The 23,322-nt window shown below is 39.3% G+C and overlaps 1 protein-coding gene and 1 non-coding gene across 2 annotated transcripts in view; both read left to right on the top strand.

The window, feature by feature from the left end:
* The window catches only part of LRP2 (LDL receptor related protein 2), a 283,943-nt gene that overhangs the window by 23,730 nt on the left and 236,891 nt on the right, over positions 1–23,322 (top strand). Inside the window, exons 4-5 of the mRNA XM_067741629.1 lie at positions 6,276–6,416; positions 18,374–18,518. Of these exons, the coding sequence (XP_067597730.1) occupies positions 18,506–18,518 (13 nt within the window). The 5' untranslated portion in view covers positions 6,276–6,416; positions 18,374–18,505. The remainder of the gene's footprint in view (positions 1–6,275; positions 6,417–18,373; positions 18,519–23,322) is intronic.
* On the top strand, positions 3,675–3,809 carry LOC137226845 (small nucleolar RNA SNORA70). Its single transcript, XR_010944546.1, has one exon. It is a non-coding gene; the product is annotated as a small nucleolar RNA SNORA70 (small nucleolar RNA).

Raw genomic sequence — 23,322 nt, forward strand, 5'->3', positions numbered from 1 at the left:
CTCAATTCTTTCCACCATCCCCTAGCTATCATGGTCTCCTTCCTCAAGACAGTTAATTTTATCAATGTCCAAATAGAACAGAATACTATAGATGTGGTCTGATCAATTTAGGGTCTAATGGGTCTATAACTTTCTTTGATTTGGATTTAATTCTCCCATTAATGCAGCCCAAGCTGGGTTTTGTTGTTGTTTGGTTGGTTTTTGTTTGTTTTTTTGTTTGTTTGTTTGTTTTGGTAATCATCATACTTTTGGCATATACTGAACTGTAATCAATAAAAACTGTCATATCTTATTTTTAAAATTTGTATAGTTAAAAAATTAACATACAGTGAAATTAACATTTTTAGTGAACAGTTCTGTGAATCTTAACACATGTATAGATTTGTGTAACCACCACCACAATCAAGATACAAAACAATTCCATCTCTTGCCCCTCCACCCCTTTCAAATTTCCTTCTACTATACCTTTGTAATCACACCCTCCTCTGACTTCTCAGCCCTGGAAAGTACTAGTCTGTTTCCTATCACTTATAGTTTTGTCTTTTCAAGAATGTCATACAGTTGGCATCATTCAGTATGTAACTTTTGGACTCGCTTTTTTCACTCATCATAGTGCCTTTGTGATTCATTCAACTTGTTGCATGTATCAATAGTTCATTCCTTTCTATTGCTGAGTATTACATTGTATGGATGTACCATTGCTTGTTTATCTCTTTGCCAGTTTAAAGATACTTGGTTGTTTCCAGTTTGGGGCAATTTTTATAGAGTTACTGTAACCAACCATGTACCAGTTTTTGTACAAACATAGTTTTCATTTCTACTAAATACTGAGGAGTGGAATTGTTGAGATACACCTAACTTTATAAAAAACTTTCAAATGACTTTCCAGAGTAGCTGTACCATTTTGCATTTCCACCAGCAATATTTGAGAGTTAGAGTTGTTCTGCATACTTGCCAGTACCTGGTATTGTCAGTATTAAAAAATTTTAGCCATGCTAATAAGTGTTTACTGATTTCATCCTGGTTTTAATTTGCATTTGCCTAATGGCTAAAGATGTTGGACTATACTAATTTGCCTTCTGTATATCCTTTTTGGTGAAATGTCTGCTCAAGTTTTTTCTCAAACTTTAAGTTGTTTTATTATTGAGTTTTGAGAAATATATATATACATATATATAATAGATATGTCTTTAACAAACATATGATTTGCCAATAATATCCCCCAGTCTGTAGGTTGTCTTTCATTCTCTTAACAGTGAATATCTTTAATAGAATAGAAATTTTAATTTGGATGAAGTCCAGTTTATCAATTTTTTTCTTTTATAGATTGTGTTTTTGCTGTCATGTCCAAGAACTCTACCTAAACCCAAGCCATGAATCTCTTTTTATTTTTTTTCTTCTAACCATTGTATAGTTTTGTGTTTTACAATTAGATCTATGACCCACTTTGATAAATTTTGTTTATGAGTCATGGTATGGGTTGAGGTTCTTTTTTTTTGCATATGGATGTCCAATTGTTCAAACACCATTTATTGAAAAAACTATCCTTTCTCCATTGAAACGCCTTTCCATTTTTGTCAAAATTAATATATGTGTGATTTTATTTCTGGACTCTATTCTGTTCTGTTGATTTGTGTCTATTCCTGTGCTAATTATATACTCTCTTGATTATTGTAGCTTTGTAGTAAAACTTAAAATAGAGTGGTGTGATTTCTCTAAATTTATTTCTCTTTTTCAGAATTATTGTGGCTATCCTAGTTCCTTTGCTTTCCCATAGATTTCCTATATATATCAAAAATCCCGCTGAGATTATGACTGGAATTGCATTAAACCTGTAGATCAATTGGCATCTTTACTGAGTCTTCCAATCCTTGAATATAGTATGTCTCTCCATTTACATAGGTCTATTTTAAAACCAGTGTTATAAAGTTTACAGCATACAGTTCCTGGAAATATTTTACAAGATTTATACCTAGATATTTCATTCTTGGGGGCTGCTGTAAGTGGTATTGTGTTTTAAATTTCAGTATCTAATTGTTTATTGCTGCTAAATGAAAATATGATTGACGTTTGTCTTTTGGCCTTGTAGCCTGTGATCTTGCTAAATTCACTTTTTAGATCTAGGAGGTTTTTTATAGATTCCCTTGGGATTTTCTACACATTGTCTATGAAACAGTTCTATTTTTTCCTTCAAACCTGTGTGTATTTTTTTTCTTGCTTTATTTCACTGGTTAAGGGTTGTTCTAGTATTATGTTGAATTGGCGTGGTGAGAGTGAACATCCTTGTAATGTTTCTGACCTTAGAGGGAACACATTCAGTCTTTCATCAGTTAGTATGATGTTAGCTGTAGGGTTTTTTTTTTTTTTTTTTTTGAGCGTGCCTTTTCTCAATAGATTGAGAAAGAACTCATCTATTCCTAGTTTGCTGAGAGTTTTTATCTGGGATGGATGTTGAATTTATCAAATATTTTTTTCTGCATCAGTTGATGATCATGCGTTTTTTTGGCTATTAATATAGTGGATTACATTTCTTCTTTCCTAATATAAATAAGCAATGATGTAATTACCCTATAAACACTGCTTTCACTGTATACCACAATTTTTTGTATGTCGTATTTTTATTTTAATTCAATTCAAAATATTTTCTGATTTCCCTTAAGAGTGTTTTCATTTCTTCAGATATATACCCAGGAGTGGAATTGCTGGATCACATGGTAGTTCTATTTTCAGTCTTTTGAGGAACCTCTGTACTGTTCTCCATAGTGGCTGTACCAATTTACATTCCCACTAACAATGTACAGGGTTCCCTTTTCTCCATATCCTTGCCAACATTTGTTATTTGTGGTCTTTTTGATGAGAGCTGTCATATCTTTTTACAGAGTAAATTACTTCACGCTGGGAACTCTGCTATCCTTCATTTGTGCATTTTAAAAATATACATTTAGTGATATTAAATTTTGTCATATAGGTATTGATCTATGTCCTTTTGGTCCATTGTATTTCATGTGTTAATTGTTTTAATGTATACAATTGTAATAATTGATAATCCCTTGTTTTAATGTATCTTCAACCAAGTCATTGTTCAGAACATTGACTAGGTTAAGACTAAGAAAAGAACCTTGTAAGAATTTATAGAAGATCTATAGACTTATTCATTCGTCTATCACATTTTATTAAATGCCTACTTCTTTATGCCAGGTACTTTCTAATGCCCTGGAGATACGGAGACAAATAAAATAAAATCTGTTGACAGAGATCCAGAAAACAATGTGTTTTGGTACATCAGTGAATGCACCTAACTACTAAATCAATGCAAATTTTTTGAGCCTGGGTAAGGCTTTGTGTTGCATAGAGAAGACATAGCAGTGAACACGTTAGTGACAATCCCTTCCATCATAGAGTTGCTGGTCTTATCTGTATTATCACATTGCCTTGGTTTCTCCATTTTGCCTACCAAACTATTATGAAAGACTTTGACACATGACTCTCTGAAATCCCTAACTAACATCAGTTATCTATCTCTGATCTACCAATATAGATGCCCTATCAGGAAAAAAAAAAGAGGTTAATTTGTGAAACTTGCTCTGAGTTATCTCCAGTTTCTTTTCTAAGTGCTAATCAACTCTATGTTTAAGCCGGTTTGGGTGCGCAGTGGTTAAGAATCCACCTGCCCTTTGCAGCCAGTTAAGCCGACTGTGCTCTTTTCCCCATGGGGGCCCGGTGTGCAATGGCTGCAAACAGCAGCCTCCTCGGTAGTGTATGCAGCTTGTTGCCTGTATGGGTTGCCCTAAGGGACCTTGGAGACAGCCCTTTCCAGTGGACATTAATGACTGGCATGCTGTCCCCAATCTAGGCTCCAGACAGGTATGCGTGGTGCCTTTGGAAAGCCCCAGGGCACAGTGGCCAGGGTCCACATTGGCCAGGTCATAATGTCCATCCGCACCAAGCTGCAGAACAAGGAGCATGTGATTGAGGCCCTCCGCAGGGCCAAGTTCAAGTTCCCTGGCTGCCAGAAGATCCACATCTCCAAGAAGTGGGGATTTACTAAGTTTAATGCAGATGAGTTTGAAAACATGGTGGCAAAAAAGTGGCTCATTCCAGATGGCTGTGGGGTCAAGTACATCCCTAATCGTGGCCCCGTGGACAAATGGCGGGCCCTGCACTCGTGAGAGCCTTGGCGCTGCCCCCTCCCTACCTATTCCCACCAATAAACTCTACTTTCTTTTCCCTGTTAAAAAAAAAAAAAAAAAAAAAAAGAATCCACCTGCCGACACAAGGGACATGGGTTTGAGCCCTGGTCTGGGAAGATCCCATATGCCGCGGAGCAACTAAGCCTGTGCACCACAACTACTGGAAGCCCGTGTGCCTACAGCCCGTGCTCTGCAACGAGAGAGGCCACCGCAATGAGAAGCCCCCGCACAGCAACAAAGAGTAGCCCCCCTCACCGCAACTAGAGAAAGCCCGAGGGCATCAACGAAGACCCAACGCAGCCAAAAACAAACAAACAAACAAACAAATAAATAAAAGAAAAAGCCAGTTTGTGTTTTCTGGAGCTTGACATCAGCTAATGGAAATAATCTAGAGCCTAGTTTTTCCTTTCAAAAAGCAAGCTGTTTGTTTATCTTTATCTTAATTCCTCTACCAACTTAAACTTCATCCAACCTATTTTCCCTCTTGGTAGACCACCCTCTATCTTCTGTTGTCCATGTCTTCTGGTGTTAGACTTTAGCTCCTCCTTTTCCTGTGGTTATAGTCTCACTTACCTCTCTTAGAAGCTTTCTGGAGTGAGGAGGTGGGTAACCAAAGTCAGAGCAATTGATCTTTAGAGAGAGTGGAGGAAAGAGAGAACCAGAAGATGAATCCTGGTGCTGTTGTCTGTGCTTAGGCCTTATTTCGAATGTAGATGTTTGGTATTAGACTGATGTTCATTAGTGGTATACACACTCTTGGTTCAGCTGTGTTTCAAGGCTAGGAAAAGTGGATGCATATGGAACCGATGGCAGAAAGGATTTATTTCAGGACACAGAATGATTTGAACAGAAACTTACATTTTCAAAATATGATCGCTCCTGTTCCTATTATGGGCACTTTCTCAGTGCCCCTGAAATCCAGATGAAACTCTAAACATGGAAAAGTAGTTACTGTTAAAGCCAAAAGCTCTTCTTTCCTCTCTTGTAATGACAGCATGATAATCTGTATACATGGGAGCTGATGAATACCTTCTCCTGTTGGATTCCAGTAGCAGTAACTTCAAAAAGTTCTGGTAAATCAGTCTCTTTTCCATGACAGATATAACCGCAAGATATTTTAAAACAACACAACAACAGCTATAAGAACAAGAGCAGCAGCAACAAAACCCAGTCTCCTGCAAAATCCTGATTCCACATCTAAGCTGTGCAAACTCAATACTTCCAAATAATTGCCTTACACTGTCCTCCCTTTCTCTCTCATTTCACAATACAGGACTTTCGCACTAAAATCAATCATTCTTTGTCTCAGCTTATGTTTTGCTATGTACAGGAGTTAGAATTGTTCTGGACAGTTAATTAGCCATAAATCCTTCTCTAAAACATAGAACCTGTCAGCTGTTTTTGTAAACCCGCTATGTTCCATTTTGCTTCAGTGCTTTTTTTATAAACCTAATTGTGTCAAGGCACTGACATATTTATTGCTCACCTTTTCACCCTTTATGCTGATCCCTGGCTGCCCACCGGGCCCTTTGAATCGATCAAAACCACTCCCCTTGTGTAAGAAAAGTCACATTTACACTAACAATGGGAATCCATAGCCATGTGTTGCTTCAGCGTGGGTCACCGGGAGCACATCAAAGCAAAGGCTGTGACTTGCTTGGATCCCTCTTGAGTTTTTACTTTCCCGGTTTCACATACAGAGGCACATGGCTGGGTTGGGTCTTCGTTGCTGTGCGCGGGCTTTCTCTAGTTGCGGCGAGCGGGGGCTACTCTGCGTTGTGGTGCGCGGGGCTTCTCATTGCGGTGGCTTCTCTTGTTGCGGAGCATAGGCTCTAGGCACGCGGGCTGCAGTAGTTGTGGCTCACGGGCTTAGCTGCTCCGTGGCATGTGGGATCTTCCCGGACCAGGGCTCGAACCCGTTTTCCTGCATTGGCAGGAGGATTCTTAAGCACTGCGGCACCAGGGAAGTCCCAGGAATGATTTTTTTTTTTTTTAAATTTGACTTCTGCCTCATACTCATTCTGTGTTTTAGGAGGGCAAATGGAAAGTCCTTATTAAAAAGAAGTATCTCTTTTCTCCACTCAGACTTAGACCAGAATTTTTCTGAACGTGACCCAGGACAAGAAAAGAACAGAGAAGAAGAGTGGCTTGATAATGAGAATTCAGCTGTTGAACTCCCTGGAAAGCAGGAGTCATGTGGAAGATGTGAATTTTGCCACATGCTGGGTTAGTTTGTTCGTTTCTCCTTCCATCCATCCATCCATCCATCCCTTACTCTGTAGAGATGTTAGAAGCAGAGATCACAATCTCAAATGCCTTCAGAGTATGAATGAGGTTTAAAGACTATGAAAGATGGGAATTTGGGTGAACTGGAGAACACAGGTCCCATCTTAAAGAGGTGGCCACTACTCAGCCTTAGCATTTTCTAAGGAGGAGTACAAGTCTAGTGTGAATTGAATTCAGTCCAGTGTGAACTGAATTTTCAAGAGAAGCAGGAAACCCAGTTTTTTTAATAAAAAATCTTCCAACTTTTAAATGACATCAACCCTTTGAAAGTTTTAAAATCACTGTGCTGAATGGATCTGCATTCTGAATTTGACCAGCATTTCAGGACATCCAAAGCTCCACTGTCCTTCTGAAGTTTAGAGAGGAGTGAGGAGGTCAGAAGTGATTATGCTACAAAGCATATATATTCTATGTTTTGTAATAACCTATAATGGAAAAGAATCTGAAAAAGAATCTATATCTATATATCCGTCTCTGAATCACTTGGCTGTATGCCTGAAAGTAACACAATATTGTAAATCAACTATAGTTCAATAAAAAAGGAACAGAAAGTTAATAACTATAGCTATAATAAAGAAAAATATCCTGAATTAAAAAAAAGTTTTCCTTCTGTGGCAGATTCTAATTTCCCAGTCTTTCCCCCACCAGAAGCAACTTCTATTACCAGTTCTTATGTATGTTCCTAGATATATCCTGTATGCACATATATATTTTTGAAAACCACCACAACAATAAAGGGGAATGTAATATAAACATTGTTTTACATTTTATTTTTTCCACTTATGCATCTTGGATATTATTTTTTTCTTTTTCTTTTTTTTTTTCTTTCCGTACACGGGCCTCTCACTGCTGTGGCCTCTCCCGTTGCAGAGCACAGGCTCCGGACGTGCAGGCTCAGCGGCCATGACTCATGGGCCCAGCCGCTCCGCTGCATGTGGGATCTTCCCGGACCAGGGCACGAACCCATGTCCCCTGCATCAGCAGGCGGACTCTCAACCACTGCGCCACCAGGGAAGCCCTTGGATATTATTTTTAATCAATACACATATTGATTAAATATATATTATTTATATTTTTATAAAAATGATTAAATGCTTTATATGTATCATATATAAAAATCTCATCTTTTCATTGCTATGTAGCATTTTGTTATATGGTACTACCATAATTTATTTAATTCTCCTGTATGATTTTAGGATTCTTTTTCTATTCAAGCAAAATCATGAATGTCCTTGTACATGGGTCTTTGAATATAAATGAAAGCGTGACAGTAGAATAAAAGTTTAGGTGTGAAATTGCTGGGTCAAAGAGTATATGCATTTATGTTTTGAAATATTTCGCTAAGTTTCTTTCGAAGAAATTGCCAACCTACAGCACTCCCCACAGGGGCCACCTGTCACACTGCACTCTTGCCAACAACACAAATTTTTGTGTGTGTTATCAAATTTTTTGAACTTTTCATTTGATAAGTAGAAAATAGTATTTCATTGATGTTTTCATTTTTATTTCTTTATCTATGAGTGAGGCTGAGCATCTTTTGAAAATCATTTGCTTCCCTTTTTTCAGTTATTCATTAAATATTTCTTGACCATGAATAATATGCCATGCATTGTGCTAGGTACTGTAAAACTGAACCAAATGCACACAACCTGTGATTCATAGAACGTATTGTCTAGTGGAGGTGACAGACATGAAACAATTAATTACAGAAATAATTATTTGGTTACTGTTGTGATAAGGGTAGGGTGTTATAAGAGTGTGTAACAGGGGGGCTGTCCTAGTCTAGGGGGACAAGGAGGACTTCTGGGAGAAGTAAATTGAGACCTGAAAGAGGACTGGAGTTAACAGGCTGCTAACAGTAACATCACAATGCCTTGGTCTCCCTCTCCTGACCCTCCCAGTCACTTAGGCAGTGACTATACTTCCTTTCTATACCAGAGTCAGGCCCACCTGACCAACAGGTGATCAGAAAACAGGATGGGAAAATAAATCTGAATCAGTTATTTTCATTATTCTGGTGAAAAGTCTGGTGGCTGAAATCAATGACTAAGTTTTATTTTGAAATACACGTTAACTTTTTTTTTTGGCTGTGCCACATGGGATCTTAGTTGCCTGACCAGGGATCAAACCCATCTCCAGTGGTTAAGTGCAGAGTCTTAACCACTGGACCGCCAGGGAAGTCCCTGAAATATATGTTAGTTTTAATAGCCTATTTGTTAATTTGTCAAAAATCAAGAGATAACTGAATTGAGATTATTTGGAATATTTGACAGAATGACGTGTTTTGCACCCCCTCCAATATCTTACATTTCTATTTTCTTTGACTATCCAAAACCGGATTCCTTCACCTAAACTTAATGCTGTCTAACAGTTTTTAGATCATGAAAGTTTGCTGAAAAGATCTTTTTTCAATTACAGCCCTTTATAATATTGAGACCTTGATAGTAAGATTTCATATTTGAATTATGGGGAAATGAGAGCTGGAAGACAGTAAAAAAAAAAAAGAGTGAAATTAGCAGTCAGCAAATAACTTAGGGAAAGACTACTGGGAAGTCATGTGACCTCAACCTAGACCTCATTGTGTCACCTTGTTATCATAATATTGCCTTGTTCTTTTTGAAATTTTATTTATTTATCTTAAATTAATTTTTATCGGAGTATAGTTGCTTTACAATGTTGTGTTAGTTTCTGCTCTACAGCAAAGTGAATCAGCTATATGTATACATATATCCCCTCTTTTTTTAGATTTCTTTCCCATTTAGGTCACCACAGAGCATTGAGTAGAGTTCCCTGTGCTATACAGTATGTTCTCATTAATTATCTATTTTATATGTAGTATCAATAGTGTGTATATGTCAATCCCAATCTCCCAATTCATCCCATCCCTTCTCCCACTTGGTATCCATACGTTTGTTCTCTACATCTGTCTCTCCATTTCTGCTTTACAAATAAGAATATCTATACCATTTTTCTAGATTCCACATATATGCATTAATATACGATATTTGTTTTTCTCTTTCTGACTTACTTCACTCTGTATGACAGTCTCTAGGTCTATCCATGCCTCTGCAAATGACCCAATTTCATTCTTTTTTTATGGCTGAGTAATATTCCATTGTATATATGTGCCACATCTTCTTTATTCATTCCTCTGTTGATGGACATTTAGGTTGCTTCCATGTCCTGGCTATTGTAAATAGTGCTGCAATGAACATTGGGGTGCAAGTGTCTTTTTGAATTATGGTTTTCTCAGGATATATGCCCAGTAATGGGACTGCTGGGTCATATGGTAATTCTATTTTTAGTTTTTTAAGGAACCTCCATACTGTTCTCCACAGTGGCTGTATCAATTTACATTCCCACCAACAGTGCAAGAGGGTTCCCTTTTCTCTACACCCTCTCCAGGATTTACTGTTTGTAGATTTTTTGATGGTGGCCAGTCTGACCAGTGTGAGGTGATAACTTCATTGTAGTTTTGATTTGCATTTGTCTAATAACGAGTGATGTTGAGCATCTTTTCATGTGTTTGTTGGCCATCTGTATGTCTTCTTTGGAGAAATATCTATTTAGGTCTTCCACCCATATACATATATATATATTTTTTCCAGTACACGGGCCTCTCACTGTTGTGGCCTCTCCCGTTGCGGAGCACAGGCTCCGGACGTGCAGGCTCAGTGGCCATGGCTCACGGGCCCAGTCGCTCCGCGGCACGTGGGATCTTCCCAGACCGGGGCACGAACCCGTGTCCCCTGCATCGGCAGGCGGACTCTCAACCACTGCACCACCAGGGAAGCCCCCACCCATATTTTTATTGGATTGTTTGTTTTTTTGATTTTGAGCTTCATGAGCTGTTTGTATATTTTGGAGATTAATCCTTTGGCAGTTGCTTCATTTGCAAATATTTTCTCCCATTCTGAGGGTTGTCTTTTCATCTTGTTTATGTTTTCCTTTGCTGTGCAAAAGCTTTTAAGTTTCATTAGGTCCCATTTGTTTATTTTCTTTTTTATTTTCATTACTCTAGGAGATGTGTCAAAAAAGATCTTGCTGTGATTTATGTCAAAGAGTGTTCTGCCTATGTTTTCCTCTAAGAGTTTTATAGTGTTTGACCTTACATTTAGGTCTTTAATTCACTTTGAGTTTATTTTTGTGTATGGTGTTAGGGAGTGTTCTAATTTCATTCTTTTACATGGAGCTGTCCAGTTTTCCCAGCACGATTTATTGAAGAGGCTCTCCTTTGTGTATTCTTGCCTCCTTTGTCATAGATTAGGTGACCATATGTGTGTGGGTTTATCTCTGGGCTTTCTATCCTGTTCCACTGACCTATATTTCTGTTTTTGTGCCAGTACCATACTGTCTTGATTACTGTAGCTTTGTAGTATAGTCTGAAGTCAAGGCACCTGATTCCTCCAGCTCCATTTTTTTTCTCAAGATTGCTTTGGCTATTCGGGGACTTTTGTGTTTCCATACAAATTGTGAAATTTCTTGTTCTAGTTCTGTGAAAAATGCCATTATAATTTGATAGGGATTGCATTGAACCTGTAGATTGCTTTGGGTAGTATAGTCATTTTCACAATGTTGATTCTTCTAATCCAAGAGTATGGTATATCTCTCCATCTGTTTGTGTCATCTTTGATTTCTTTCATCAGTACCTTATAGTTTTCTGTGTACAGGTCTTTTGCTTCCTTAGGTAGGTTTATTCCTAGATATTTTACTTTTGTTTACTTTTGTTTATTCCTAGGTATTTTACTTTTGTTTACTTTTGTTGCAGTGGTAAATGGGATTGTTTCCTTAATTTCTCTTTCTGAGCTTTCGTTGTTAGTGTATAGGAATGCAAGAGATTACTGTGTATTAATTTCGTATCCTGCAACTTTACTAAATTCATTGTTTAGGTCTAGGAGTTTTCTGGTGTCATCTTTAGGATTTTCTATGTATAGTGTCATGTCATCTGAATATTGCCTTGTTCTAGTCCTGTCTGAAACTATCTGAGGATGGCTTTATTGGGAATTCCCTGGTGGTCCAATGGTTAGGACTCTGTGCTTCCCCTGCTGAGGGCACAGGTTCAATCCCTGGTCAGAGAACTAAGATCCCCTATCCTGCATGCCATGTGGTGTAGCCAAAAAAAAAAAATGGGGATGGCATTATGCAGTTAAGATTCAGTTTGCTCTCTAATTTGAGCTGTTGGTATCCTAGCACTGTAAAATCTGTGTGGTTGTGATGATTCCCCAGGCATAACTCAGAGATATTGTAGGTTTGGTTCCAGACCACCACAGTAATGCATATATTACAATAAAACGAGTCTCATGAAGTTTTAGGTTTCCCAGAAATTTAAAAATTGGGAGTCAATCCTCTCAAACTCTGCGGCTGTTTATCAGCTAAGTTTATGTCATGTTCTAGATCCTTTGTTGTCATTTCAACAGTTCTCACAGCATCTTCACCAGGAGTAATTTCCATCTCTAGAAACCACTATCTTTGCCCATCCATAAGAAGCAATTCTCCATCCTTTTTTTAAAAAAATTTATTTTATTTATTTATTTTTGGCTGTGTTGGGTCTTCATTGCTGCATGTGGGCTTTCTCTAGCTGCGGCCAGCGGGGGCTGCTCTTCGTTGCGGTGAGCAGGCTTCTCATTGCGGTGGCTTCTCTTGTTGCAGAGCACGGTCTCTAGGCGCTCGGGCTCTATAGTTGTGGCTCGTGGACTCTAGAGCGCGGGCTCGGTAGTTGTGGCGCACGGGCTTAGTTGCCCTGCGGCATGCGGGATCTTCCTGGACCAGGGCTCAAACCCATGTCCCCTGCATTGGCAGGCAGATTCCTAACCACTGCGCCACCAGGGAAGCCCAGTTCTCCATCCTTTAAAGTTTTATCATGAGATTGCAGCAATTCAGTCACATCTTAAGGCTCCACTTCTAATTTTGTGTCTTTTACTTTTCCCACCACATCTGTAGTTACTTCCTTCACTGAAGTCTTGGACACCTCAAAGTCATCCATGAAAGATGGAATCAACTTCTTCCAAACTCCTGTGTATGTTGATATTTTGACCTCTTCCCATAAATCATGAATGTTCTTAATGGCATCTAGAATGGTGAATCCTTTCTAGAAGGTTTTCAATTTACTTTGCCCAGATCCATCAGAGAAATTGCTCTCTATGGCAGCTTATAGCCTTATGAAATGTATTTCTTAAATAGTAAGACTTGAAAGTCAAAATTACTCCCTGATTCATGGGCTCTAGAATGGATGTTGTGTTAGCAGGCATGAAAACAACATTAATCTCATACATCTCCATCAGAGTTCTTGGGTGACCAGGTGCATTTTCAATAAGCAGTAACATTTTGAAAGGAATGTTTTTTCCTGAGCAGTAAGACCCAACAGTGGGCTTAAAGTATTCTGTAAACCATATGTAAACAGATGTGTTGTCATCCAGGCTGTTTGTTGCTCCATTTATAAAGCACAGGCAGAGTAGATTTCGCATAGTTCTTAAGGGCCCTAGAATTTTCAGAATAGTAAATGAGCATTGGTTTCAACTTAAAGTCACCAGCTGCATTAGCCCCTAACGAGGGAGCCTGTCCTTGAAGCTTTGAAGTTAGGCATTGACTTCTCCTCTCTGGCTATGGAAGTCCTAGATGGCATCTTCTTCCAATATGAGGCTGTTTCATCCACACTGAAAATTCCTGGTTAATTGTAGCCACCTTCATTAAGTATCTCAGTATCTTCACTAAGTATCCAGAAGATAACTTGCTGCAGCTTCTACAACAGCACTTGCTGCTTCACCTTGCACTTTTATGTTAAGGTGATGGCTTCTTTCTTTAAACCTCATGAACAGGCTCTGCTAGTTTCAAACTTTTCTTCTGCAGCTTCTTCACCTCTTTCAGCCTTCATAGAATTGAAGAGAGTTAGAGCCTTGCTCTGGATTAGACTTTGGCTTAAGGGAATGTTGTGGCTGGTTTGATCATCTATCGAAACCACTAAAACTTACTCTGTATCAGCAATAAGGCTGTTTCACTTTCTTATTGTTCTTGTGTTCACTGGAGTAGCACTTTAAAATTCCTTCAAGAACTTTTCCTTTGCATACACAACCTAGCTAACTGTTTGGCGCAAGAGGCCTAGTTCTTAATTCCCCGACCAGGGATGGAACCTGCGCCCCCTGCAGTGGAAGCGCAGAGTCTTAGCCATTGGACCACCAGGGAAGTCCCTGGCCTATCTTGGCTTTTGACGTGCCTTCTTCTCTTAAGTTGAATCATTTCTAGCTTTTGATTTAAAGTGAAAAACTATTCCTTTCACTTGAATACTTAGAAGCCATTGTAGGGTTCTTAACTGGCCTAATTTCAATATTGTTGTATCTCAGGGAATAGAGAGGCCTGAGGAGAGAGAGGGAGAGAGATGGAGAATGTCCAGTCGGTGGAGCAGTCAGCACACACACAACACTCACTGATTAAGTTTGCTGTCTTACATGGGCATGGCTTGAAGCACCCCAAACCATTTTAATAATAACATCAAAGATCAGTGATAACAGATCACTGTAACAAATATAATAATAATGAAAAAATTTGAAATATTGTGAGAATTATCAAAATGTGACACAAAGACGTGAAGTGAGCAAACGCTGTTGGAAAAATGGCACCGATAGACTTGCTGGAGGTAGGGTTGCAACAAACTTTCAATTTGTAAAAAACAAAATCTATGAAGCAGGATAAAATGAAGTAAGCCTGTTAGTAGCTTCTTGAAGACTAGTTGTTTTCTTTTGGGGGGATGTCAATAGCTTTTTTGATGGCCACATGGGGGAGCTCCACCTTCCTTAACAGTTACCTTGGAAAACCACATTCTATGTTTTTGTTTGCATATTTATTTATTGTGATTACTTTTTATTTTCATCAAAGTAATCACACACAAAATTAAGAACAATCAAATGGTTCTACCTCATCCCTCTACAACTCTTAGTCTTACTCCCTAGAACCACCTACTATCTATTTTTTAGCCATTTTCCCAAGTATCTATATTTGACTCTCTGTTTCTGAATATGGGATTTATACTGCCCTATCTTGATTTAACAACTTCAGATAGTATATTACATATGTTCTGTTATGGTAGATGTGGATTTAGCAATCTAGCCCTCTGACTGCCAGGATATACCCTCCCCACCCCCCCATCCCCTGCCCAGTTGTGTAATTAGAATGCTTTCAAGTGAGAATTACAGAAAACCCTGACTCTACAGGCTTAATAAGGGAATTTGTTATCTCCATTTAATGTGAGGCTGAAAATATTGTTTCTCAAGGTTGCACAATTCAGTGGCATCACTGAAACCTGGGTACTTTTTATCTTTGCTCTGCTATCCTTGGGGTATTGACTTTGTCTGTAGATTGACTGCTCTCGTGATTGCTAGATGGTGGCAGCAAATCTATTTGTCTTTTCCACATGTCCAGAGGAACAAGAAGAGACTGACTCTTCCTTGCATTTCTGTTTAAGAAGCCTCCCAACAGACTTGGATCTATGTTTCTTCCTAAAACTATCACAACTAAAGGGAATGGGGTTGTCATGATTGGGACTAATTAGATTTACCCTTTACGACTGGTGTTGGGATCAGCCTCCTCTAAAGCACATTGCCAAACAGAAAATGGTAGATACTGGAACAAAATAATGTACTATGGTTTAATTTCCTTGCTTTTATAGTTCTTGTGCTTGCTTTTCCTGAAGTTGATGATTGTAACATTTGTTTTACTTATATACTTTTCTATTCTTATCCTTCTTTTTTTCTATGAGATTTGTCAAACGCCTTTCAATAGTTTCCCAAATGCTGAGCAAGTCAGATAGTTTATTATCTTCATTCCTTTTTCTGGGAACATTCCTCCTGGAGCTCTCTGGGGATCACTCTGTACTGGTTGTTCTCTAGGTCAGCTGTCAAACTGCGATTATTCTTTTTTTTTGGGCTACGCGGGCCTCTCACTGCTGTGGCCTCTCCCGTTGCGGAGCACAGGCTCCGGACGTGCAGGCTCAGCGGCCATGGCCCACGGGCCCAACCGCTCTGCGGCATGTGGGATCCTCCCGGATCGGGGCACGAACCCGCGTCCCCTGCATTGGCAGGCGGACTTCTCAACCACCGCGCCACCAGGGAAGGGCAAACTGCGATTATTCTTGAACTCATTCTTAAATTTGACACTCTGTTTGGGGGGATGCATGATTTTTCTTTTTCTTGGTTCATTTGCTTATTTTGCTGGACTCATTCGCTTTCTAAGAAAGGGAGTAAGTTTGTTCAGCTATTGTGTGTCTGCAAATGATTTTAGTTTACTCTAAAGCTTGACCAGGTATAAAATTCTAACTTGAATTTCTAGGATGAAAGTCATTATCTGTCAAAGTTTTTAAGACTTCTTACTTTTTGTCCTCTATCATCTAAGGTCATTATTGAGAGATTCAAGGCCATTCTCATTTCTGTTCATTTGTATGTGATCTTTTATTCTCTCTTCTGAAGACTTAAAGGATTTTCACATTATCCCCAATGGTCAGCAACTGTATGATGCTTTCCTTGGAGTGGGACTTTTTTTTTTTATTGCGGTATGCGGGCCTCTCACTGTTGTGGCCTCTCCCGTTGCGGAACACAGGCTCCGGACGCGCAGGCTCAGCGGCCATGGCTCACGGGCCCAGCCGCTCCGCGGCATGTGGGGTCTTCCCGGACCGGGGCACGAACCCGTGTCTCCTGCACCGGCAGGCGGACTCTCAACCACTGCGCCACCAGGGAAGCCCTGAGTGGGACTTTTGAAATTAATAGTGCTAGTCATTTGGCAAGTCCTTTCAGGCTACAGACTTGTGTCCTTCACCTTCACTAGTTGTCTTAAATTATTTCTTAGATTATCACTCTTTCATTTTTTTTTAAAGTCTTTATTGAATTTGTTACAATATTGCTTCTGTTTTATGTTTTGCTTTCTTGCCGTGAGGCATGTGGGATCTCAGCTCCCCGACCAGGGATTGAACCTGCACCCCCTGCATTGGAAAGTGAAGTCTTAACCACTGGACCACCAGGGAAGTCCCTCATTTTGTCTTTTTTTCTCTTTCTGGCATGTAGAATGATCAGATGTTGCATAACCTGGACTAATTTTCTGATTTTCTTATCTTTTGTATTTTTCATTTTTCCCTTATTCCTCTGCTCTCTTTTTTCCTACTTTCTGGGATGACTTTATTTTCCAACCCTTCTATTTAATTAAAATTTTTTCAATGTATAGATTTTTAATTTCTTTTTTTAAAATTAATTAATTTATTTTTGACTGCGTTGGGTCTTTTTTAAAAATTAATTAATTAATTTTTGGCTGCATCGTGTCTTCGTTGCTACGTGCAGGCTTTCTCTAGTTGCAGCGAGCGGGGGCTACTCTTTGTTGCGGTGTGCGGGCTTCTCATTTTGGTGGCTTCTCTTGTTGTGGAGCATGGGCTCTAGGCACACAGGCTTCAGTAGTTGTGGCACGTAGGCTCAGTAGTTGTGGTTCGTGGGCTCTAGAGCGCAGACTCAGTAGTTGTGGCGCATGGGCTTAGTTGCTCCGTGGCATGTGGGATTTTCCCGGACCAGGGCTCGAACCCATATTCCCTGCATTGGCAGGTGGATTCTTAACCACTGCACCACCAGGGAAGCCCTAGATTTTTAATTTCTAAGAGCTTATTCTTGGATTATCTGTTTTTGTAGTGCTTTTTTTTTTTTAAGGGTACACCTTCTGTCTGACACTATTCTCTTGTTTGTAAGTTTTAATCTCTTCCCTGTATTGTATACCCCCTTTTCCCTCCCCACTCCTTGAATTTTTTTAGTGTTCTTTCTCCCTTTCTTTTCCTGTTTGCTTGTTGTGATTACTCTCTTCTATGTTGTCTTCTAGAAATATCTGATAAAAATCTGATAAGGCATTTATTTATATTTAAGGGCAGAATCCTAAGCAGTTGGTTGGAGGTCTGTGTGTAGCCACTTCTCCTATGAGATCTTTCATGATTCCTCTAACCTATGTGCTTTTAGTCCTTTAATCTCCAAAGCACTCTGAATCTCTCTTACGGCATTCACATTCTGCTTTATATCAGTTACCTCTAACCTAGCTTATAAATGTAAACTCTCCTATGAGATATGGATTCATTTCCCTGGGATAAGTCACATCAAACCAGGCTGGATAACCCTAGAACAGTTTGTTTCTTCTGTTTCACTGCCAATGTTGTTTATCACTGTCAATGCTTGTTAATCAGGAACATGGTTGAAATTCCTGGATTAACCATGCATAATCTGGTAAAAACAACCATAGAGTATTTTGCTAAATTTACTAAATAAAAGTTATCTATCAGGGTTTTATTTTTGCATTTTCATTGATTTGTGGGCAGGATAGTTATTCTTCAAGGTGTTGTATCTGCCGATCATCAGGGAGCAGCAAATGATACCCCAAGAAGCCGTAAAAGAGGGCTTGCTAAAAATTGGAATGATTTGTATACATCCATTGAATCAAAGAGTGATGTATAATAAATGCCTCTCAACTCAAACAAAAGTATAATTAGAAAAGAATTTTTCTTTTAAAGATGGTGAAGAGCTTCTAAGAAATATAGTGCTTCAAAGTGAATACATTTTTGTCAACTTCTTTAGCAATAGTCATTATTCACTTGACTATCAAGAATATATATTTTTAAAGAAGGTAAGAATTATTTTAGTGCTAATAGATTAAATATTTTACGTCTCTGTTATGGACTAGAAAGAACATTTACCTTGAAACATTGCTATATAATTGTATATCAGGAAACAATGGCTAGTGTGAAAAATAATGATGTTTTTAAAAAAACTGAGTCAACTAATGTAAAAGAGTTGATAGAAAGCTCACTAAGATTTGTTTGCTTAGCTAATTCCCTGAAAACTGTGGTGTGTGAGTTGCATGTTTCTGTGCTTGTGTCTGTTCTTGGCCAGGTGAAGTGATAGAAGGGGGAAGAAAGCAGGGTGCTTGATCTCAGAGACGCCTTACCTTTGCCCGATAACCCAAAATGGGGAAATGATGACAAAAAAATGCGCACTTAGGACATCATTGTGTGTATTCAAGCGATGGTGAAAAAAGGTATGGTGGTTTTTAAGAATTGGCTGCCGTTTCTTTGACATGCCTCCCATCAAGGAGTATATATCCCCTCCCTTTGAATCTCAGCTGGCTTGTGACTCACTTAATAACCAGTAGATGGAGCAGAAGTGATGCTGTGTGACTTCTGCGGCTAGGTGAGAAAGGTGAGTCACCATGTAATGCCATGTTGAGAGAAAACACTTGTAACAGGATCTATAAATGGAAGTTTAAGCTAAGATCCTAAGATGACAAATGCCAGATGGCAGAGTGGATTGTGAGGATTTGTCAAATTTCAAGGGAAGTTTCTAAATCTTTCTCATATCCAAGTTCTAAAGGATAGGGTTGGAAATGGGAAGAGAGGATTGGATAGAGGATGTCTTTGAAGAGAGCTCTGTTGTGAGCCCTCCCTGCCTCCTTTCTCTTCATCTTAAACATGGTGAGAAGAGTTCCTGAGATATCTTGATATGTGATTCATGCATTGGGGGGGGGGGGCAGAGGGTAGCCGTGAGGACTGATGTCTGTCTTTTGACTGAAAAATGTAAAAGACAAGAATGTAGACTATCCAGCTGATCCAAGAGGAGCAAAGGATGTGTGTGTGTTTCCTCAATCAGATGTAGTCACTGGGAGAAAAGACAGGCCTGAGGCTCTTTTAAATCTTGTCCAAGCCTGGACAGAGTGATGGGAACCCAAAGGAGCAAATGGAGTGTGGAATGCTGACGTGGAGCAGCTAGCAGTGGGGGGGAGAATGCATCCACCAGGACTAAAAGCAAAATTGAATGTTCCCACTGAGGACTTCTAGAAGGACTCATAAAAGGAACCATAAATTAAAGAGCCAGCTTTAAACGTCTATCAGATAAGAGGGCAAGGACCATTTAATGACAGTCTTGATTAAGTAATAACTTTCCTGTTCTCCCTCCCTGCTCCCCTTTCCCTTCTCTCCTCCTGCTTTGGCCCTTGAGGAGTCAGATAACACATAGCAAAATAAGACATAGGAGAGAAGGGGTAGAAGCCCAGGGTGGAGAAGTGGGATCATATTCCAGTCTTTGGTTGGCTTACGTACAAAGACCTCAGTTGGAAGAGGGGAGAAGTTTAACTGTTAAATCAAATTCAATGTTTTGGTAATTACTTGAGATTGTGCACTTTCACATTCATTCTGAGACTTTGTTTGCAACTTGATGTGGCCATTTGGGCTTTTTATCATCTAAGAATGACCAGAAAAGTCTAGGACGGCCTGAATTTCATTCAGGGTGAAAGAAGGAGGGAACCAAGGAGCAGACCCTTTACTTGCAATTTGAACTTCCCTCCTTGTCCCAACCGAGGAAGATCTTTTATTCTTCCGGAGGTAAAAAGATGCCCTTTCTTTCAATATGGCGCCATTACCATGGCTATTACAAAGTTCTAGGCTTAGTCTTTTAGGTTTTCGCTGAAATCTTGCAAGTCAAATCCTGTTGCATTTCAAAACAAAATTATCACTGTACCTTCTCAAGCACTTGCAACTCACTCCCTTTGCTTTTGTTTTCAAATTGTTGTGTCTTCTGTGAGCTGATGGAGCAACTTGACTGGCTTCTTTGTCCTAGGCTAGGTAGGTAGGTACCCTCAGGGAAACCAGGAATAACTAGGGGTTATGAGACCCAAACTACATTAGTTTAATATTTTAAAAATATTATCCTGCCTCACACCAGTATTAGGCAGGCTGAGGGCATGTATTTCCACTGGTCTCCGTTTGGCTTATACAGTAATGTACTAAGGTAGGGGGTGCCATTTGTGAGGTTGTCTCTGAGTTATAGGAGCAGGTGTAGAAATAATCAGTTGACTCCATTTCAGCAACTGTGGTGCCTACAGAGGAATTATTGCTTCCTTCAATTTGTGGACTTGTAAGACCTCAGCTGGTGGAATCAAAAAACTAAACTAAAATAAAACTAAGTAAAATCAAAGTCAAGTGGCATTAGAGGAAATGCTAGAGAAAGACCTTTATTATTGATCAATATGATATGGCAATTTAAAATCTCACCTGACCTTGGAACATTGTATGTTAGAGTTATCATTATCTGAGTTATGGTGCCAGGAACTCTTTTTCTATTCATTTCCACAGATCTTACTCTCGTGGTTAAAAAAATGAGTGAAGTTTAGGTACAGATGGAACAATATCTCAAATAAACTGTTTTAGGCTGGCTGTAATTACTCAAGGAACATGGAATAAAATGGTTCAGTCAGCATTCTGGAACCAACTATATTCTCCACATAGTATAGTATTTACTATTATTGTTGAACGTGGAGTAACATTTTAATGATAAGGAACTGGGAAAATCTTATGGGCCACTCTCCTTGAAAGATTTTTGATAATTTGTACCATTCTTCCAGACTATTTGTTTACAGTTACCTATTGGTTGATTCCTTAATCTCAGTTTGGTATAAATATAGATGTTGTAGGGACAATTTGTGTTTCACTGGAAAACTATGCACTGTTTAGGGGATATCCTTCCATGTTATATGGCTCTGATTTTTTATAAGCTTTTCACAATTCTGTAAATTGTTGATAACTGATTGCAATGTAAAACAGTTCTTGTCTATAGACATACATTCTATCCTGTCTAGTAGAGGTGCAGTTGACTACTCTCCGCCACTGTGGAAGAAGCTAGTTTTGCCCCCATTTGCATGTTCATTTCACCATTTCTTTACTCCATGGAAAGTTGTGCTTTTTTTGACTTTCCCTTTGAATTGGTTGTAACACCTCCTCAGTTTCCTCACTGAGTTAAATAAAATCTTTAACACACATTCATTTTCATATCTGTATGAGAGTCATGAGTTTACCTTAAAAAATTATCTTTTAGGGACTTCTCTGGTGGCACAGTGGTTAAGAATCCGCCTGCCAATGCAGGGGACATGGGTTCAATCCCTGGTCTGGGAAGATCCCACGTGCCGCAGAGCAACTAAGCCTGTGCGCCACAACTCCTGAGCCTGTGCTCTAGAGCCCATGAGCCACAACTACTGAGGCCATGTGCCACGACTACTGAAGCCCGCTCACCTAGAGCCCGTGCTCTGCAACAAGAGAAGTCACCACAGTGAGAAGCCCGCGCACTGCAATGAAGAGTAACCCCCGCTCTCCACAACTAGAGAAAGCCTGTGCGCAGCAACGAAGACCCAACGCAGCCAAAAATAAATAAATAAAATAAATAAACTATCTTTTAACAGTGTATTGTCAAAATCTTAGTGTCTGGCAATCCATATGTTGCTCACCAATGACATGAAGTGGTGATTATTGTAGCAGAGATTTGAAATGGAACTATGAGTTTTAAATCAAAGTTTCTTGCTCATTTATCCTGGAAAATCAGTGGCTTTGGTGCTTATGCTGCATAGCCTGTTATTTATGGGCAACAGATAAAAGGGCAAGGAATGTACATGTCTGGGGCAAGAGAATTCCGATGACTGCAAAACTATTATGGAATCCCTTAGCAACTCCCCCTGCTCACCTTCCCATTACTGAACCAGGACAACAGGAGAACAAAGAGACCAAAATATCAACATCAAATTACAGCAGGCAAGGCCACCCATACCTCCCTGTGCTCCAGGGCATCCAGAAAGAGTTCCTTTCTGATAATATCAGCAGAGATCTTCCCTAGAAGCTTAGAAAAATGTAAAGGCCAGTTTCTATATTTAACTAAGAGACTTCTGATGTTTTTTGATGGCAAATTAAAAAGAATCAGAGTGGTTCCTTGGCATGAAAATCTTCTCTAGACACACAATATTATTATAGCAACAAGTCATGAAAAAGGCCTGATATAGGTTGACATCCATGACCTTGTCAACATTGATGGGAGCTTGTGTGGAAACCAACTTCTGTCCTCTTTGAAGTCTGAAGGTTTGAGTAGACTCTAGCTGCTTTGCTAGGGCCCTGACACTGATTAGTTCTGATCTCTACCTTTTAAGATTCTCTTAGCAATTTGGCTTCTGTACAAGTGCTGCCAGGGGCATGTGCTACCATTCCTCACAAATATGGTAGCGTACTTGGCTTTACAGTTTCTGACACAGATGAAAACTATGCCAGCTGAAGTGAAGCATAGGCACTTGTTGAAGTATAAACACATTCTAAGGGAGTATGTTTTCCCCATCTACTGGCCTCATCTACCAACTCCACTTTTGATACTACTTGGTCCCTCCTCAGGCAAGAAGGGAGAAAGTATTGTGTGTGATCACCTTAAAGTCTAATTAGAGCAGAGATGTCATATAAGCCTGGCACATTTCTCTGGACACTTTCTTGGTGATGGGAGCAGAGTTACCCCCATCTAACCTTGATACTAGTTATTTAAATAATTGTTGCACCGTTGCCTCATATGAAACACATTCACATTTTATTTTTTAACCTAGAAGTTGAAGCCACTTTGTAAGAGCCCTGTGCCGATCTTCTGCTATTGGTCCGAATTTTGCTAAATTGATTCCTACATTTACGTAATTGGGATCATAGCTAAAGCTCCAACTTTGGAGGTAGCTTTGTTCACTAGAACATGAGAAGTGCAAGATATTTATTTTAAATCGGGACTCTAAGTCTACAGTAATGTGACCTGTAGCAAATGTAGGGCATCATTCCCATTCTATAAGATCTGCAAGGCTCACTCTTAGGATATCATGGTTGATGTATGCTTTCTAAATATCTGTTTCAAATGTTCATAAAATGCGATAGTGGTGCTTTTTCCATTTCTCCAAACTTGGAGAATTAAGGTGAGCTCATTAAAATTTTATGTGGATTATTGCCCTCTACTGAGGCTTTATGTCAATGTCCCTGAGTTTTAAAAAGGGAGAGGGGCGCCGT

Source organism: Pseudorca crassidens, chromosome 6, assembly GCF_039906515.1.
Source record: "Pseudorca crassidens isolate mPseCra1 chromosome 6, mPseCra1.hap1, whole genome shotgun sequence".
In the NCBI taxonomy this organism is placed as follows: domain Eukaryota; kingdom Metazoa; phylum Chordata; class Mammalia; order Artiodactyla; family Delphinidae; genus Pseudorca; species Pseudorca crassidens.